The 20,658-nt window shown below is 31.6% G+C and overlaps 2 protein-coding genes across 4 annotated transcripts in view; both read left to right on the top strand.

Annotated features, from left to right (window-relative positions):
* The first annotated feature begins 9,635 nt into the window (after nt 1-9,635).
* Nucleotides 9,636-11,731, top strand: LOC111384264 (endoglucanase 8-like). 3 transcript variants are annotated; one of them, XM_023008526.1, is made up of 4 exons: nt 9,636-9,902; nt 9,990-10,397; nt 10,831-10,923; nt 11,023-11,479. In XM_023008526.1, the coding sequence occupies exons 1-4, from the start codon at nt 9,675-9,677 to the stop codon at nt 11,059-11,061; spliced, it is 768 nt and encodes a 255-aa protein (XP_022864294.1). In that variant the 5' UTR covers nt 9,636-9,674; the 3' UTR covers nt 11,062-11,479. The 3 variants fall into 3 exon arrangements, with proteins under 3 accessions (XP_022864294.1, XP_022864293.1, XP_022864295.1); XM_023008525.1 differs by lacking the exon at nt 11,023-11,479 and adding an exon at nt 11,498-11,731 and having other exon boundaries at nt 9,637-9,902; XM_023008527.1 differs by having other exon boundaries at nt 9,637-9,902; nt 11,013-11,479.
* A 7,559-nt stretch (nt 11,732-19,290) lies between these two features.
* Nucleotides 19,291-20,658, top strand: part of LOC111384258 (endoglucanase 8-like) — a 7,187-nt gene continuing 5,819 nt past the window's right edge. Inside the window, exons 1-3 of the mRNA XM_023008518.1 lie at nt 19,291-19,633; nt 19,721-20,128; nt 20,562-20,654. Of these exons, the coding sequence (XP_022864286.1) occupies nt 19,406-19,633; nt 19,721-20,128; nt 20,562-20,654 (729 nt within the window). The 5' untranslated portion in view covers nt 19,291-19,405. The remainder of the gene's footprint in view (nt 19,634-19,720; nt 20,129-20,561; nt 20,655-20,658) is intronic.

Genomic DNA, 20,658 nt, shown 5'->3' with positions numbered 1-20,658 from the left:
TTAATGAACAATCAATCTAAATATATTTTGAATAATTTTAAAATTAGAGTATTGAAATCTGTAATTTATTAAATGCAATAATTATAAAAGTAAAAATATAGAGACACACTCTCTGCATAAAAAGTTTAGGTTTAAGATATCTAATGTGTTTCTTGATTGGAGAAGTTGTTATTATTATTATTATTATTATTATTATTATTATTATTATTATTATTTTGGAGGAGAAACTGTGCGTTTTTAGGATCTGCGTGCTTCTTGGTTAAAACCTCTAAGAAAGTAAAGAATTTTTGGATGCTTATTTTTAAGCGTTAATTTTCTAAAATAGAGAGTATTTTGTGCTTAAAAAATCTTTTGAATATATTCTAGAACTTGATTAAGAATAGTGAAACTATTATGTGTTTGCAAGGAGCCTTTTTTTAATGCATGATATTCACCTCATTGTCAGTATAAAGGGAAATAACAAGAAACTAAAAATAGTCTCCACATGAAGCCAATAAAATGTCATGGACATTGGATTTTCCTCTAAAAAGGTATAGCAACTATATTTTGTGCAATGAAACCATGATAATGCAAATCACGAACCCCACTGATGATGCAATGAGATAATGGAAAAAATCATTAGCACTTCAAAGACTCGTTTTTCAATCGAATATCAAGAATCTGGCTATCAAATCGTCGTCAATTCGTAAAGAATCCCTAATAAGATAATTGAGAAACTCTAAAAAACATTTCATAAACAATCAAGTTACATTTTATTCTAATTTTAAATTTTAAAGGAAAATAAGGAACCTTAATGTATTATTTTAAACAAAGACAAACTCTAAAAAACTGATCTAAACAAATCTCCTAATACTCTAAACAAGAAAATAAACAAATAAAAATCAATTTCTATCTGACTTAATAAAAATTCCAAATCGATAGCATAAACTATGGAATTTTGCCACAAAAAAACTTGTGGCTTAAGGGCTATAGCCCAGGATTTCAACTCGATCGTTCATTTCTTCCTAGAAAATGGATATTATTCATTTAATTTCGACTCAATTGATTGGGTTAATATATCCAATTGCATCACCTCACTCATCCAAGAAAAAAAGTGGATTATTACTTGAAAGAATACGAGCAAAAATAATTGGCAATTTAAGTGGTCTATTGCCTTTGCAAACGTTAGATTAGACTAGATAGACACTAGACTAATTATTTCTCAGGACATGACCACGGCAAAAATGCCACTCTCATAGCACACTCGAAACAGAAACTGCAGGATGATACATGCCATTCTCAAGTTCCATCTCCATTGTTGCTTCCAAAAAGTTTGTCTAAAAAGATTGTTTGCACAAACAGCACAAACAAATAATAGAAGCATTATTCAATGATTTGTAACGAAGATAAGATTATTTTTCAAATCAATTATGACATGATGGGATGCCATCTAATGAAAAAGGAAATAAAAGCATTGGAGAAAGTTCAAGCTACCATGACAATTTATCTTTACATGATTTATTAGTGGAAGCCAATCTTCTTCTTGACTTTATTCTTGGAATGAAAAAGTTTAAATTAAATATTTTTTCATGCAACTCATCTTATAATGGAGTATACAATGCATTCTTTTGAATTGTAATGCCAGCATAAAATACTGTTGTCGTCCGACATAAATGCATAAAACAAAATTTTGTATCAACATTTTTCAAGCTTATGGGATATGGAACTACTCGATTACAATACACATGGGCAATGATTCACCGTGATTGACTCAAATCACCAGATGGGGTTGTTGTTAGAACAGGAATATGAAATCATGCATGTCCCTATGGACGTTTGTAATAATTAGGGTTTCCAAGGAGAGGGAATTCGGGCCGGATTTATTGGTCCACTGCCCCCCCCCCCCACCCCGATACATTATAAATGAAATGCGAGGAATTATACGATATTAGAAAAAAATAATACTTTATTATTGTAAACTTCAATTTCAATATTGTGTATCATTGTATATAAACTTCTTAGAGAAGTTGACATATCAGATTTGACTATAAAAGGAAAAAAATATAGTTATTCTGTACCAATAATATCAAGGTTGTTGTAAATAGTAAGTTTATTAGTGAATAACAATCGTACCCCTAAAACCATAGAAATTATTACAGTCGTATCTTTAATTGAAGTTGTTTCACTTTTTGATAATTAATTTTGATATAATTTGTTTAAACCACATTTTCTAAAATTCCTTTTTTTTTTTTTTCAAATTCATTTTTAAAAGCACATTCTTCTGATAAAATATTTTTCACGTAAATCAAAATTTCCCTTCTTCAAAAAAAATTTACTTTTTACAAAATCTATATTATAAAAATCTGTTATCAAACATGGCTAATTCTTTATCTAAAAATTCTAATGGCTCGACCTTTTTAATCATTTGGCAACCACCCTATGGTGATGGATAGATTCCATATCTCTTGCAGGCCTTCGACCAAATGTGGGCAATTTAGAGGCCCAAATTTACAATAGGGAAAAATGGAAACCATTACGAAATTATATTTATTTTTTTAACAGTGTTGACTATTTAAATGTACTCTTAGTGTTAGTTATCTTCTACAATTATATAAATCCTAGCACAGATAAATATGAACAAGAAATATATGTGTCATCTATATTATTCACACCTAATTGACATTGATACACCACTTTTCCTCTTAGACAAATTCGAGTGTTGGCAGATCTTTAATAGGCACTCTCAATGTCGCCTTAGACCAAGGGGCGGAGGGACAGGAGGTGGGAAGTGAATGTCCCACAACATTTTCAATTTTTTGTTTAATTTTCTATAAAATTTTGAATTTGTAATTTGTGTATTAAAAAAAGTACATAAGCAGTTACTGAAAATGATATGGAGGAAAAAGATTAGATAAAAAAGTTGATTGTGTTTTAAACTGGAAAATGCAGGATGAAATTGTCAAGATCGACTAGTTGTTCTGATTTGAGTCATTGGATCGGTTTCTAATTTTTCGTGATTGAGACTAATTGAGTTGTCTATCTGAAAATATTCATGCAAGTCAATAAATTAAGGAGCAATTTAAGGAGGATAAATTGTTGGAGTCCTCGTATAAAAAACCTATGCAAGCTTGTTTCGAGGATAAACCTGGAGAGATGTATTGTTCACGGGTGACATCTTTGAGTTAGAGGATAAACGTAACACCTACCTTAGATATGTCCTAATTGACAAATATTATTATTTTAGTCTTTTCTACTAAAGGTACAATGTTGTGTTGGAATTTATTGGTATTCAACTATTAATATATGTGAATTGAAGTAGATCTCTAATATGTGTCATGATTGTACGAGTCTTCAAGTGCAATTGATGCATGATAAAAAGTCATGGCCTTTTGATATGTGCAAAATAGACCACTAATTCATCTTTCAATGTGAAATGGTGCGATCTAATGATCTAAAAAAATTGTCTATAAAAGATGCAACTATTCTAAATAACATTGAAATCTATATATAAGACTCTCATAGTTTCTTTTGCAAAAAATTCTAAACAAACACGACATGTATTAAATCTATATATAAAACTCTCATAATTTCTTTTGCGAAAAATTCTAAACAAACAGGGTCTGTTGACAGGCTGAAGTGACAATGCCTCAGCTCCAGATTTGAATTGATCTTTGTGTAGTGCCTTTCTTGTTTTACTTTATTTTTTTTAACAAATTTCGGACTAAAATTGATTGATTTCATTATCTTCCCAAATTCTGTCAAAATAATTTTCAAATTATTTTTGAATTTAAGTGTTCGAAATTTTAACATTTGTTATTATCCAATCTAGAAAATTATTTTTGAGGTTGGTTCACCTGACAAAATTAATATTATGTTATATTAGACTGGTAGTTTTGAAAGAAATATTGTATTTTGGAAGACAGACTTCCGCTTGATCCTATTAGCACTACTGCAAGGGTGCAAAATCTTTTTAAAAATATTTCGTTTCATTTTATCTCTTTATAATTTCTTCTTTTCTAATTATTGTTAGTCATCGTTTTGATTGTTTTGCATGCTCGTATTCAATTTGTTATAACATGTTGCACTCTTAAATTATGAGAACAAATATAAAAGCCTAATAAAGTAGATCATCTTAAATATTAATATATGGATGTGTTTATGCAGATCAAATGTGCATAGCTGGAGTCGAGGGAAAAAATGATTATTTTCCTCTTTTACTTGTATTTTCAAAATTTTAGAACGCTCAAAACTTTTTTTTTTGAGCAAAAAATATTTTTTAGTTTACAATTGTCTCTTGTTAGAGGGATATGAATTAAATGAGTATATTTTTTTTCAATATTCACAAGCTCGTGAACCAAATTGTAGGGTGTTGAGTATTACAATCTTACTCTTCAATGTCTAATTACTCTCAAGATTAAAACAAGTCACCTAGTGATGAAACAAATTTTTAACTAACCAAATGCTTCATATGCTAAATTAAATGTAACATATTCATGTTTATTGAATTTATTGTCTCCATGTAAAAGTTCACTTCTACAGATAAACCATTCACCCAATTTTATGAGATGGTCAAGAAAATGACCATAGAAAATGAACACCAAGACCTTATTCACTAGTCAGTAGTCACAAACTAATAATTTAGACTATGAAATATACTAGAGCCAAGGACCTTCATAATATGAATAATGCTGCTTAAAATCACTCACTACGACAGTCGCAATACTTGACATACACATGATAGGTGACTACTTGATATTACTCTCATAGTATTTGCCTATAAAGTAATTGGTTAGAGAAAGTAATAAATAAATAAAATTGATTTATTTATTAAAAAAATCGAGTACCATGCTTTCTTGTGTTGATGCTATTGATAAAATGGATCGTATTGAGCTGAACCTACTTGACTCATTTGATATCCTAACTAATACTAACAACAAGGTTGGTCTTGAGATTTTTGGTGTCCCATGCGACATTTTAAAGTAGCGCACCTTTTATGTAATTAAAAAATATATTAATAAAAAAGTATATTTCAATAATATTATTTCTTTACAAAAATATGGCATTTAAATATTTCTTTATTCTTTTAAATATCGTGAATTAAAAAAGTACAAGTAAAGTTCAAAAGTGCCTTTCGAACTTTATCAAAATTCACATGTCATCAGCATAGAACCATCCAATCCAACTTCATGTAAATCCATACAAGCAAATCTTAAAATAAAAAATAGAAAATACCGTGTATAAATATTGAATGCAATAAATCATGTAAATATATTTCTTCACGCATTTCTAGAAGCGAACCAACCTAATTAAAATTTTCTAATCAATATGTTCTAGAAAATTTGGTCAATGGAAATAAACCTAACATATTCAATCTTCAATCGTTCTTTTAATATAGTTGATCATAGATAAGATTTTAATAAGTTCAATTGTGATGAACTTCTTTCGAACAATACAATAGTAGGGGATGACAAAAAAAAAATAAAAATCCATCCAACCCAATACTCGTAGGGTCTTGCCAAGGACGATGCGGGGATTATCCTCTTAATCGGTTATTCCAATCGAGGATGGGGTGGGGGATTTCGCTCCGAGGCAGGTGTAACACCCTGAATTCTATCAACTTGACGAGTTATGAAACATGAATTTATGAAAGTGTCTGAAATAAATAATTTTAATATAGCGAGATATTCAGAAAATTTGAATAACATTTAACAAAAGATAAATTAAATTTAATAAAATATGCGGAACGTTTTGGAATCATATATTTCATCAAACATTATTAAAAGTAGTTCTAACAAACAATAAAATTTAGAACTAATTTGAAAATTATAATGTACTCATAATTGAGTCAGAAAAATCATCAAATATTATTAAAAATTCTAGTGTTTCTAAAAATTAAAGTACTTTATGATGATGACCCATTGGTCAAATAGCATATACATCCACCGCCATCCAGTATGCTAATACTTCTTGAAATTTTTAAATATAGGGGGATAAGTATAACAAATTATACTCAATGAAATGCTTGCTACTCCACATTCAAATCAAACATGAAATTATTCATAAATTCTCTTGCTAATATAAAATGAGAATTATCACATCATGACAAACGATAATTCTAGTAAGAGCTGTAAAATAACATAAAGGCTAAATTGTGCCTTAAAATGTATCATGATTTCTCCTGAAAGAGTTCTGAACTGAAGTAATTAAATTCATATATAATAATGTATTTGGAAGATGTGAAAAAATAACTAATAGCACTAAACATTTCACCTAACGTAATGAATTATGTACAATATGCATTTGGAAAGCAAATTGTGAGATCTTATTTTTTTGAATTTCGTCTTAGTACTTGGCCATTTGTGAAATTGAAAGAAGGGCAAAAATATAGTAGAATACTAGAATGTTTTAGGTTTACTGTAATATAGAGAAGAATTTAGAGAGGGATAGAGAATGGACAAGTACGAAAATATATAGCGTAATGTCTTAAGGTTTGATGACATATATATAGTAGACCAAAATGTGGCGTAGTGTAAACACGTTAGAGTTAATCACACAAGTGGGGTTTTAAATTCAAAATTTCCGTTCATCCCAAAAATTAGTCCAAATTTGGAGATATCAAGATTGCCTAATTCCACATACGTGAGAAATGAATGAATTGCATGCATTATTCATATTTTATTCCAATATTAAAGTCAATTAAAGAAAACTTATCATTCAAATTTCACATGATTTGCGTTGACTGAAATTCTGTAAGCTATGATTACGTTTTTAATCAATTACCTCTAAATTAAATTTTATAATTATCAATACTGTTCCTAATGGCCGAAATAAATATGCTCAAGGTAATTCTATTAATTAATTAGAATTTCACTTATATTTCGATTCTTCCATTGATTCTATATTAATTTAAGTTATCCAAAATATTATTTTCTTAATCTTAATGTATAATTAATTACCGTCTATCAAAGGAGTCCAATATTGATATAGTAATATAGTCCGAATTAATAACTAATATTATTAACTAAGTAGTTTTCTTAATTGGCTATAACTCAAGTTTAACTTATCCAAATTAAATTTTTCTTGAGTCCATAATTCGCCATTTATTACGAGCTTCAAAATGAGCCCAATATTGATAGGGTAATTCTAGTCCCTTCAATAGTTAACTATTTGGCCCATTTAATAAAAGTATAAAATTTGATATTTATCTTCACTTCCGTCCCTCAACTAATAAGATATCCATATAGATCCAAATTGACTATAGAGACAGCCAATTAACTTGCATAAGGATTTAACCAACTATTGAATTCCTACTAAATGACAAATAAAATATATGCGAATTAACTAAAAATTCGGGATTCTACAGCAGATACGGGTAACAAGAACCCCGCTCCGCCCCCATTTAACATTAAAAAAAATAAAAAAATTCAATACTTTAAATGGAAGAATTCTAAGAAATTTCATTAACTCTAATAGAAGATGGCAACACAAATTATCTAATGAATATGATAAACAATAAAAACTCTTGCTTACCAAATATATTTAAATAATTTAACTTTTCAAAATGAATAAATTAATTAAAAATTTAATAATTATATTATTGTCTCATTTTAATGAATGAGGACAATAAAATGAATTATCAAAAATTTTAAAAAAATTAACGGGTACAAAATGAGGGAAGGGTACTTGGCCGGCCTTAAACAGGTGATGGGGAGGGTACGGGATGGAAGACTGGGGAGGTTGCTTTGACCCAAAACCGTCCTGTTGCCATCCCTGCACTAACAAAAAATGTCAATATATATATATATATTGACATTTTGAGCACTTGATATGCTAATCAGTTTTCGCCTTTATATTTAACTTAATTATATATCCACTTATATTATACTGAAAAGTAATTTATTCTAAACTTGGGCAAACAAGCCATGTGTGACATTATGATAACTAGCAGCATTTCTATTTGGCTTCTCATTTTTTTTTTCAAATTAAAATGGGTGGAATAATATTTTTTAGAATGATGAATGATTGAAAAAGAACGAAAAACTTTCGTTTTATGTGTAATATTATTTTACAAAAGATTGTATGATTAAAAATAGAAAAAAGAATAATAAAATTTAGGCCTCGTTTAATTTCCATTTTGGAAGAATGAGAATGAAAAATATAGCCGTTACAGACTCCACAGAAGAGATAAAAATTTAAATTTAATAGTTTGATGTAATGGATAACGATCATATTTTTTATTTTTATAAGAAAAGAATGAAAAATAAACGAGGACTTAATTTAATGTACTTTGTTTCGCTCGTTACGAAAATTATGGCTTTATTGACAAATTGAGGAGACAAAATTTAGAAAAAGCTGATTATAGCACGAAAAAAGAGAAGCAAAAAATCACTCCTAAGTCGTAGCTTGTGGCCTAAAGTCAGTTGCAGCAACGAGTAGCATTTTCCTTTTCAGTAATATGCCACCTCTTTATCACTAAGAAAGAAAGAATACATTTTGGGAAATGAGATCTACGGATCAGACAAGCACCATCCTAAAACATAATATTAATACGAATTTGAACAAGATTTACTTTAATTAAAAAAAAAAAAAGTGACCCCATGTTATGTGAAAATATTAATTTAAGGACTATCAAGTACTAATAGGTATCTTTAAAAATGAAATAATTAAGCCCCCGTTTGCCCCCTAATTAAATTAAATTTTATTTTTATTTTTCATATTTTCAACCACACAATTTTTCATAAAATAATATTATACATAAATCGAAAACTTCTCCTCTTTCAACCATCAATTCTCAAAAAAATACTATTCTACTCATTATAATTTGAAAAAATGTGAGCTAAACTGGGAGTTTCATATTTAACCATAAAACCAAACTAATCGATTTTGATTGTTCGCTTTGATTCCTTTAATTAGAGTTTCGAGTCTATTTTCAAGTTGGCTTGCACCCAACCCTGAGGTGCCGGTTTCGTATTTGACAAAAAATAAAAGAAAAAGATTCTAAAAGTTTTTTTCCTTGGAATTGATCAATTAACTTGACTCTAATTGACAATGGTCAGTATGAAATGCTTTTTAACTGATGTGAGATCGATTCAATTAAAATTGATCCATATCCACCGCTTAGTTTAGTCGTACCTTATTATTTGTGTGTATCAAATATATATGAGTTATCATAATGTGATAGGTCGTTTATATCAAATAATTTGTAACTAATATGCACATACAAAATGGTACCGTTATGAAGGTTCCAAAATTTCATCGCTCCAATCAACTAAATAAATCCCAACGGTGGTATTGAATCAGTCAAACCAAATTTACATCCAGCCAATAAAATTCCCTCAAATCTTGCGCATTCGACCCTTCTGAATCTGATTGGATTTATGTGGTCCCCACACCACTTTACTTTTCATCAAATCCTCCACGTGGAACCCATCAACTGACGGTGATCAACTCACATTATTTATATCAAGACCGCCCACACCGTTTGTCTTAAACACTCTTCCGGTTCGATTAAACCGGTCAAACAAGAAACAAAGCAGTCAACACCATTCCTTATCAGTTTCCAAATTCTAACCAATCAATATCCTCCACGTTTTCACCACCATTCTTGATCGTCCCTCCAAGAATCCAATGACACACTCCTTTTTCTATAAAACGGTTACTCCCCATTTCTTTACTTGTGTCTTGAGCAACTAAAAATGGCGCGAATTTCCGGACACTTCCCGGCATTTTCCGCTACCACCTTCCTCTTCCTTCTCCTCGTCGTAACTCATCTCCGGCAGTGCTCTGGCGGTGGCCATGACTACCACGACGCCCTCCGTAAAAGCATTCTCTTCTTCGAAGGCCAACGCTCGGGCAAGCTCCCTCCTGACCAACGAGTCAGGTGGCGCAGAGACTCAGCATTGCACGACGGAGCCACCGCCGGAGTATATTTTCGTTTTCAACCCCTTCAAGTTAAGTAAGACCTGCATTAGACACTGTTACACTAACCCAATTTTGTTTTTCTTTAACAGGTGGATTTAAGAGGAGGATACTATGATGCTGGTGACAACGTAAAATTTGGGTTCCCAATGGCATTCACAATCACAATGTTGTCATGGAGCATTATAGACTTTGGTCGGAACATGGGTGGGGAGTTGGGAAATGCTATAAAGGCAGTGAAATGGGGTACAAATTATTTATTAAAGGCCACAGCTAAGGATGGCCTTGTGTACGTACAAGTAGGTGATCCATTGTCGGATCATAACTGCTGGGAAAGGCCCGAAGATATGGACACGTCGAGGATGGCGTACAAGATAGATGCCAACCACCCCGGCTCAGACGTGGCGGGGGAGACCGCCGCTGCCTTGGCCGCGGCCTCGATTGTGTTCCGGTCACGTGACCCGGCCTACTCTAGGCTCCTTCTTAATCGTGCCGTTAAAGTAAGTAAGTTATGTTCATCATCGTGTCTTACTTTCCCTTCCAATTTAAGGTCATGAGTATTGAACAAGTAGCATGCATTCATGTTAATAGTATTTTCTTTAGAAAATTAATGTTGGTGTGTAAGAAGTAAGAACCCGTCTGCATTTTTTTGCTGATATTAAGGTAAGGTGGAGTACAAACATTAAAATGTCTCTTTGGGACCCTGGAAAATACAATAATTACTGTTGGCCTTGGCCCAAACAAAAAAAAAATAATAACTTTATTTGAAACTGTAATGAAAATCTTGAGTCGTGCCTAGCGAAGGCTAAGCGTGTTCTTATCGTCACGTCACGGGTTTTAATAGCTTTCCTAATTTTTACTCTGTTGGGCCCGATGTCATGGTACATATTTCAAGATTTTGACCGTTGTGTGTGAAATGGTTGAATTTTCTAGGTGTTCGAGTTTGCTGACAGGCACCGGGGTGCGTACAGTTCCAGCCTGCACTATGCTGTCTGCCCTTTTTACTGTGATGTCAATGGTTACCAGGTAACTATTATCTCCTTTTACAATTATATACAAAAAAGCTATTTGCAATTAAAAATTTCACTTTTTTTCCTGCTCTTGTTATTTGCTAGTGTTATACAGTCCACTAGACAAGATGTCAAGAACTGTACATTTTCTTAATGTTAGCAGCGGGATATATTGAAGAAGCTTGTTGTGTGCACAAACTGCACACTATATACAAACTGCGCACACAGAAGTCATACAAAATAGGCACAACAGGTGATGGATGGGGGGATCTTTTTGGCATTTTTTTTTTTATCACAACATGGGTTTCTCGCATGTGAGATTTTCGACAGAATTCTTTGGAACAGTTTTCTATACAAATGAAAATCTCTTATATTGAAAATGTCCTCTAGGAATATCCACTTTATTCAAGAAATGAAACAGAGTAATGACCATGCATTGCCATGGCCATCATCTTTGGTAGAATGCGCTAAATACTTAGATGAAAAAAATTTAAAAAAAACCTCAAAGAGGTTATGTTATTCGACTAAGCGATGATGCATGCCAAATATGCGACAATAGTTAACGAGTTGCATTATAATGTACGTTTTAGGATGAATTGCTTTGGGGCGCGGCATGGTTACACAAAGCATCAAGAAGGCGGGAATACAGAGAATACATAGTGAAAAACGAAGTGGTATTGAGAGCTGGCGACACTATTAATGAATTCGGTTGGGATAACAAACACGCCGGGATCAATGTGCTTCTTTCCAAGGTTTGTCTGTCTACTCTTCCCCTTTTCAGTTAATTAAATTATCCTAGAAAAGGATACATTTGCCACCAACTACCTTATAAATTCATTTTTAAAAGCACATTCTTCTGATAAAATATTTTTCACGTAAATCAAAATTTCCCTTCTTCAAAAAAAAATTTACTTTTTACAAAATCTATATTATAAAAATCTGTTATCAAACATGGCTAATTCTTTATCTAAAAATTCTAATGGCTCGACCTTTTTAATCATTTGGCAACCACCCTATGGTGATGGATAGATTCCATATCTCTTGCAGGCCTTCGACCAAATGTGGGCAATTTAGAGGCCCAAATTTACAATAGGGAAAAATGGAAACCATTACGAAATTATATTTATTTTTTTAACAGTGTTGACTATTTAAATGTACTCTTAGTGTTAGTTATCTTCTACAATTATATAAATCCTAGCACAGATAAATATGAACAAGAAATATATGTGTCATCTATATTATTCACACCTAATTGACATTGATACACCACTTTTCCTCTTAGACAAATTCGAGTGTTGGCAGATCTTTAATAGGCACTCTCAATGTCGCCTTAGACCAATGGGCGGAGGGACAGGAGGTGGGAAGTGAATGTCCCACAACATTTTCAATTTTTTGTTTAATTTTCTATAAAATTTTGAATTTGTAATTTGTGTATTAAAAAAAGTACATAAGCAGTTACTGAAAATGATATGGAGGAAAAAGATTAGATAAAAAAGTTGATTATGTTTTAAACTGGAAAATGCAGGATGAAATTGTCAAGATCGACTAGTTGTTCTGATTTGAGTCATTGGATCGGTTTCTAATTTTTTGTGATTGAGACTAATTGAGTTGTCTATCTGAAAATATTCATGCAAGTCAATAAATTAAGGAGCAATTTAAGGAGGATAAATTGTTGGAGTCCTCGTATAAAAAACCTATGCAAGCTTGTTTCGAGGATAAACCTGGAGAGATGTATTGTTCACGGGTGACATCTTTGAGTTAGAGGATAAACGTAACACCTACCTTAGATATGTCCTAATTGACAAATATTATTATTTTAGTCTTTTCTACTAAAGGTACAATGTTGTGTTGGAATTTATTGGTATTCAACTATTAATATATGTGAATTGAAGTAGATCTCTAATATGTGTCATGATTGTACGAGTCTTCAAGTGCAATTGATGCATGATAAAAAGTCATGGCCTCTTGATATGTGCAAAATAGACCACTAATTCATCTTTCAATGTGAAATGGTGCGATCCAATGATCTAAAAAAATTGTGTATAAAAGATGCAACTATTCTAAATAACATTGAAATCTATATATAAGACTCTCATAGTTTCTTTTGCAAAAAATTCTAAACAAACACGACATGTATTAAATCTATATATAAAACTCTCATAATTTCTTTTGCGAAAAATTCTAAACAAACAGGGTCTGTTGACAAGCTGAGGTGACAATGCCTCAGCTCCAGATTTGAATTGATCTTTGTGTAGTGCCTTTCTTGTTTTACTTTATTTTTTTTTTAACAAATTTCGGACTAAAATTGATTGATTTCATTATCTTCCCAAATTCTGTCAAAATAATTTTCAAATTATTTTTGAATTTAAGTGTTCGAAATTTTAACATTTGTTATTATCCAATCTAGAAAATTATTTTTGAGGTTGGTTCACCTGACAAAATTAATATTATGTTATATTAGACTGGTAGTTTTGAAAGAAATATTGTATTTTGGAAGACAGACTTCCGCTTGATCCTATTAGCACTACTGCAAGGGTGCAAAATCTTTTTAAAAATATTTCGTTTCATTTTATCTCTTTATAATTTCTTCTTTTCTAATTATTGTTAGTCATCGTTTTGATTGTTTTGCATGCTCGTATTCAATTTGTTATAACATGTTGCACTCTTAAATTATGAGAACAAATATAAAAGCCTAATAAAGTAGATCATCTTAAATATTAATATATGGATGTGTTTATGCAGATCAAATGTGCATAGCTGGAGTCGAGGGAAAAAATGATTATTTTCCTCTTTTACTTGTATTTTCAAAATTTTAGAACGCTCAAAACTTTTTTTTTTGAGCAAAAAATAATTTTTAGTTAACAATTGTCTCTTGTTAGAGGGATATGAATTAAATGAGTATATTTTTTTTTCAATATTCACAAGCTCGTGAACCAAATTGTAGGGTGTTGAGTATTACAATCTTACTCTTCAATGTCTAATTACTCTCAAGATTAAAACAAGTCACCTAGTGATGAAACAAATTTTTAACTAACCAAATGCTTCATATGCTAAATTAAATGTAACATATTCATGTTTATTGAATTTATTGTCTCCATGTAAAAGTTCACTTCTACAGATAAACCATTCACCCAATTTTATGAGATGGTCAAGAAAATGACCATAGAAAATGAACACCAAGACCTTATTCACTAGTCAGTAGTCACAAACTAATAATTTAGACTATGAAATATACTAGAGCCAAGGACCTTCATAATATGAATAATGCTGCTTAAAATCACTCACTACGACAGTCGCAATACTTGACATACACATGATAGGTGACTACTTGATATTACTCTCATAGTATTTGCCTATAAAGTAATTGGTTAGAGAAAGTAATAAATAAATAAAATTGATTTATTTATTAAAAAAATCGAGTACCATGCTTTCTTGTGTTGATGCTATTGATAAAATGGATCGTATTGAGCTGAACCTACTTGACTCATTTGATATCCTAACTAATACTAACAACAGGGTTGGTCTTGAGATTTTTGGTGTCCCGTGCGACATTTTAAAGTAGCGCACCTTTTATGTAATTAAAAAATATATTAATAAAAATGTATATTTCAATAATATTATTTCTTTACAAAAATATGGCATTTAAATATTTCTTTATTCTTTTAAATATCGTGAATAAAAAAAGTACAAGTAAAGTTTAAAAGTGTCTTTCGAACTTTATCGAAATTCACATGTCATCAGTATAGAACCATCCAATCCAACTTCATGTAAATCCATACAAGCAAATCTTAAAATCAAAAATAGAAAATACCGTGTATAAATATATATGTTCTAGCAAATTTGGTCAATGGATATAAAGCTAACATATTCAATCTTCAATCGTTCTTTTAATATAGTTGATCGCAAATAAGATTTTAATAACTTCAATCGTGACAAACTTCTTTCGAACAATACAATAGTAGGGGATGACAAAAAAAAAAAAAAAAAAACCACAACCCAATACTCGTAGGGTCTTGCCAAGGACGATGCGGGGATTATCCTCTTAATCGGTTATTCCAATCGAGGATGGGGTGGGGGATTTCGCTCCGGGGCAGGTGTAACACCCTGAATTCTATCAACTCGACGAGTTACGAAACATGAATTTATGAAAGTGTTTGAAATAAATCAACCCAATACTCGTTGGGTCTTGCCAAGGACGATGCGGGGATTACCCTCTTAATCGGTTATTCCAATCGAGGATGGGGTGGGGGATTTCGCTCCGGGGCAGGTGTAACACCCTGAATTCTATCAACTCGACGAGTTACGAAACATGAATTTATGAAAGTGTTTGAAATAAATAATTTTAATATAGCGAGATATTCAGAAAAAATTGAATAACATTTAACAAAAGATAAATTAAATTTAATAAAATATGCGGAACGTTTTGGAATCATATATTTCATCAAACATTATTAAAAGTAGTTCTAACAAACAATAAAATTTAGAACTAATTTTAAAATTATAATGTACTCATAATTGAGTCAGAAAAATCATCAAATATTATTAAAAATTCTAGTGTTTCTAAAAATTAAAATACTTTATGACGATGATCCATTGGTCAAATAGCATATATATCGACCGCGGTCCAGTATACTAATACTTACTTGAAATTTTTAAATAAAGGGGGATAACTATAACAAATTATATTTAATGAAATGCTTGCTACTGCACATTCAAATCAAACATGAAATTATGCATAAATTCTCTTACCAACATAAAATGAGAATTATCACACCATGACAAACGATAATTCTAGTAAGAGCTGCAAAATAACGTAAAGGCTAAATTGTGCCTTAAAATGTATCATGATTTCTCCCGAAGGAGCTCTGAACTGAAGTAATTAAATTCATATATAATAATGTATTTGAAAGATGTGAAAAAATAACTAATAGCACTAAGCATTTCACCTAACGTAATGAATCATGTACAATATGCATTTGGAAAGCAAATTGTGAGATCTTATTTTTTTGAATTTCGTCTTAGTACTAGGCCATTTGTGAAATTGAAAGAAGGGTAAAAATATAGTAGAATACTAGAATGTTTTAGGTTTACTGTAATATAGAGAAGGATTTAGAAAGAGATAGAGAATGGACAAGTACGAAAATATATTGTGTAATGTCTTAAGGTTTGATGGCATATATATAGTATGCCAAAATGTGGCGTAGTGTAAACACGTTAGAGTTAATCACACAAGTGGGGTTTTAAATTCAAAATTTCCGTTCAATCATCCCAAAAATTAGTCCAAATTTGGAGATATCATGATAGCCTAATTCCATACACACGTGAGAAATGAATGAATTGCATGCATTATTCATATTTTATTCCAATATTAAAGTCAATTAAAGAAAACTTCTCATTCAAATTTCACATGATTTGCATTGACTGAAATTCTGTAAGCTATGATTACATTTTTAATCAATTACCTCTAAATTAAATTTTATAATTATCAATACTGTTCCTAATGGCTGAAATAACTATGCTCAAGGTAATTCTATTAATTAATTAGAATTTCACCTATATCTCGATTCTTCCATTGATTCTATATTAATTTAACTTATCCAAAATATTATTTTCTTAATCTTAATGTATAATTAATTACCGTCTGTCAAAGGAGTCCAATATTGATATAGTAATATAGTCCGAATTAGTAACTAATATTATTAACTAAGTAGTTTTCTTAATTGGCTACAACTTGAGTTTAACTTATCCAAATTAAATTTTTCTTGAGTCCATAATTCGCCATTTATTACGAGTTTCAAAATGAGCCTAATATTGATAGGGTAATTCTAGCTCCTTCAATAGTTAACTATTTGGCCCATTTAATAAAAGTATAAAATTTCATATTTATCTTCACTTCGGCCCCTCAACTAATAAGATATCCATATAGATCCAAATCGACTATAGAGATAACCAATTAACTTGCACAAGGACTTAACCAAATATTGAATTCCTATTAAATGACAAATAAAATATATGCGAATTAACTAAAAATTTGGGATTCTACAGCAGGTACGGGTAACAAGAACCCTGCTCCGCCCCATTTAACATTTTTTTTTTTAAAAAAATTCAATATTTTAAATGGAAGAACTCTAAGAAATTTCATTAATTCTAATAGAAAATGACAACAAAAATTATCTAATGAATATGATAAACAATAAAAACTCTTGCTTACCAAATATATTTAAATAATTTAACTTTTCAAAATGAATAAATCAATTAAAAATTTAATAATTATATTATTATCTCATTTTAATGAATGAGGACAATAAAATGAATTATCAAAATTTTTTTAAAAATTAAACAGATACTAAACGAGGGAAGGGTATTTGGCCGGCCTTAAACAGGTAATGGGAAGGGTACGGGATGGAAGACTGGGGAGGTTGCTTTGACCCAAAACCGTACTGTTGCCATTCTTATACAAACGATTAACAAAAAGTTGGTTAGCTGGAAGAAAGTAGTGACCAATTCTGCTCTAATATATAATCAAGTTGAAATTTGACATTTTTTAAGTTTCTATATTTCTGTTATTTCGTATTTTAAAAAAGAATTAATCACAGTTTTTTCAGGGATGAGCCATTTTGAGCACTTGATATGCTAATCAGTTTTCGCCTTTATATTTAACTTAGTTATATATCCACTTATATTATACTGAAAAGTAATTTATTCTAAACTTGGGCAAACAAGCCATGTGTGACATTATGATAACTAGCAGAATTTCTATTTGGCTTCTCATTTTTTTTTTCAAATTAAAATGGGTGGAATAACATTTTTTAGAATGATGAATGATTGAAAAAGAACGAAAAACTTTCGTTTTATGTGTAATATTATTTTACAAAAGATTGTATGATTAAAAATAGAAAAAAGAATAATAAAATTTAGGCCTCGTTTAATTTCCATTTTGGAAGAATGAGAATGAAAAATATAGTCGTTACAGACTCCACAGAAGAGATAAAAATTTAAATTTAATAATTTGATGTAATGGATAACGATCATATTTTTTATTTTTATAAGAAAAGAATGAAAAATAAACGAGGACTTAATTTAATGTACTTTGTTTCGCTCGTTACGAAAATTATGGCTTTATCGACAAATTAAGGAGACAAAATTTAGAAAAAGCTGATTATAGCACGAAAAAAGAGAAGCAAAAAATCACTCCTAAGTCGTAGCTTGTGGCCTAAAGTCAGTTGCAGCAACGAGTAGCATTTTCCTTTTCAGTAATATGCCACCTCTTTATCACTAAGAAAGAAAGAATACATTTTGGGAAATGAGATCTACGGATCAGACAAGCACCATCCTAAAACATAATATTAATACGAATTTGAACAAGATTTACTTTAATTAAAAAAAAAAAAAAGTGACCCCATGTTATGTGAAAATATTAATTTAAGGACTATCAAGTACTAATAGGTATCTTTAAAAATGAAATAATTAAGCCCCCGTTTGCCCCCTAATTAAATTAAATTTTATTTTTATTTTTCATATTTTCAACCACACTTTTTTTCATAAAATAATATTATACATAAATAATAACTTCTCCTCTTTCAACCATCAATTCTCAAAAAAATACTATTCTACTCATTATAATTTGAAAAAATGTGAGCTAAACTGGGAGTTTCATATTTAACCATAAAACCAAACTAATCGATTTTGATTGTTCGCTTTGATTCCTTTAATTAGAGTTTCGAGTCTATTTTCAAGTTGGCTTGCACCCAACCCTAAGGTGCCGGTTTCGTATTTGACAAAAAATAAAAGAAAAAGATTCTAAAAGTTTTTTTCCTTGGAATTGATCAATTAACTTGACTCTAATTGACAATGGTCAGTATGAAATGCTTTTTAACTGATGTGAGATCGATTCAATTAAAATTGATCCATATCCACCGCTTAGTTTAGTCGTACCTTATTATTTGTGTGTATCAAATATATATGAGTTATCATAATGTGATAGGTCGTTTATATCAAATAATTTGTAACTAATATGCACATACAAAATGGTACCGTTATGAAGGTTCCAAAATTTCATCGCTCCAATCAACTAAATAAATCCCAACGGTGGTATTGAATCAGTCAAACCAAATTTACATCCAGCCAATAAAATTCCCTCAAATCTTGCGCATTCGACCCTTCTGAATCTGATTGGATTTATGTGGTCCCCACACCACTTTACTTTTCATCAAATCCTCCACGTGGAACCCATCAACTGACGGTGATCAACTCACATTATTTATATCAAGACCGCCCACACCGTTTGTCTTAAACACTCTTCCGGTTCGATTAAACCGGTCAAACAAGAAAAAAAGCAGTCAACACCATTCCTTATCAGTTTCCAAATTCTAACCAATCAATATCCTCCACGTTTTCACCACCATTCTTGATCGTCCCTCCAAGAATCCAATGACACACTCCTTTTTCTATAAAACGGTTACTCCCCATTTCTTTACTTGTGTCTTGAGCAACTAAAAATGGCGCGAATTTCCGGACACTTCCCGGCATTTTCCGCTACCACCTTCCTCTTCCTTCTCCTCGTCGTAACTCATCTCCGGCAGTGCTCTGGTGGTGGCCATGACTACCACGACGCCCTCCGTAAAAGCATTCTCTTCTTCGAAGGCCAACGCTCGGGCAAGCTCCCTCCTGACCAACGAGTCAGGTGGCGCAGAGACTCAGCATTGCACGACGGAGCCACCGCCGGAGTATATTTTCGTTTTCAACCCCTTCAAGTTAAGTAAGACCTGCATTAGACACTGTTACACTAACCCAATTTTGTTTTTCTTTAACAGGTGGATTTAAGAGGAGGATACTATGATGCTGGTGACAACGTAAAATTTGGGTTCCCAATGGCATTCACAATCACAATGTTGTCATGGAGCATTATAGACTTTGGTCGGAACATGGGTGGGGAGTTGGGAAATGCTATAAAGGCAGTGAAATGGGGTACAAATTATTTATTAAAGGCCACAGCTAAGGATGGCCTTGTGTACGTACAAGTAGGTGATCCATTGTCGGATCATAACTGCTGGGAAAGGCCCGAAGATATGGACACGTCGAGGATGGCGTACAAGATAGATGCCAACCACCCCGGCTCAGACGTGGCGGGGGAGACCGCCGCTGCCTTGGCCGCGGCCTCGATTGTGTTCCGGTCACGTGACCCGGCCTACTCTAGGCTCCTTCTTAATCGTGCCGTTAAAGTAAGTAAGTTATGTTCATCATCGTGTCTTACTTTCCCTTCCAATTTAAGGTCATGAGTATTGAACAAGTAGCATGCATTCATGTTAATAGTATTTTCTTTAGAAAATTAATGTTGGTGTGTAAGAAGTAAGAACCCGTCTGCATTTTTTTGCTGATATTAAGGTAAGGTGGAGTACAAACATTAAAATGTCTCTTTGGGACCCTGGAAAATACAATAATTACTGTTGGCCTTGGCCCAAACAAAAAAAAAATAATAACTTTATTTGAAACTGTAATGAAAATCTTGAGTCGTGCCTAGCGAAGGCTAAGCGTGTTCTTATCGTCACGTCACGGGTTTTAATAGCTTTCCTAATTTTTACTCTGTTGGGCCCGATGTCATGGTACATATTTCAAGATTTTGACCGTTGTGTGTGAAATGGTTGAATTTTCTAGGTGTTCGAGTTTGCTGACAGGCACCGGGGTGCGTACAGTTCCAGCCTGCACTATGCTGTCTGCCCTTTTTACTGTGATGTCAATGGTTACCAGGTAA

The sequence above is a fragment of the Olea europaea genome, unplaced genomic scaffold (genome assembly GCF_002742605.1).
Source record: "Olea europaea var. sylvestris unplaced genomic scaffold, O_europaea_v1 scaffold2880, whole genome shotgun sequence".
NCBI lineage: Eukaryota > Viridiplantae > Streptophyta > Magnoliopsida > Lamiales > Oleaceae > Olea > Olea europaea.
Note: the sequence above shows the minus strand (reverse complement) of the source record. Positions and strands in the feature narration are given on the sequence as shown.

What these genes read in the sequence shown, in the direction of transcription:
- LOC111384264 (XM_023008525.1), top strand. Translation starts at nt 9,675, where the DNA reads ATGGCGCGAATTTCCGGACACTTCCCGGCATTTTCCGCTACCACCTTC. An exon ending in ACGACGGAGCCACCGCCGGA is followed by an intron (nt 9,903 to 9,989) that starts GTATATTTTCGT and finishes TTTCTTTAACAG; the next exon opens with GTGGATTTAAGAGGAGGATA. An exon ending in GTGATGTCAATGGTTACCAG is followed by an intron (nt 10,924 to 11,497) that starts GTAACTATTATC and finishes TGTACGTTTTAG; the next exon opens with GATGAATTGCTTTGGGGCGC.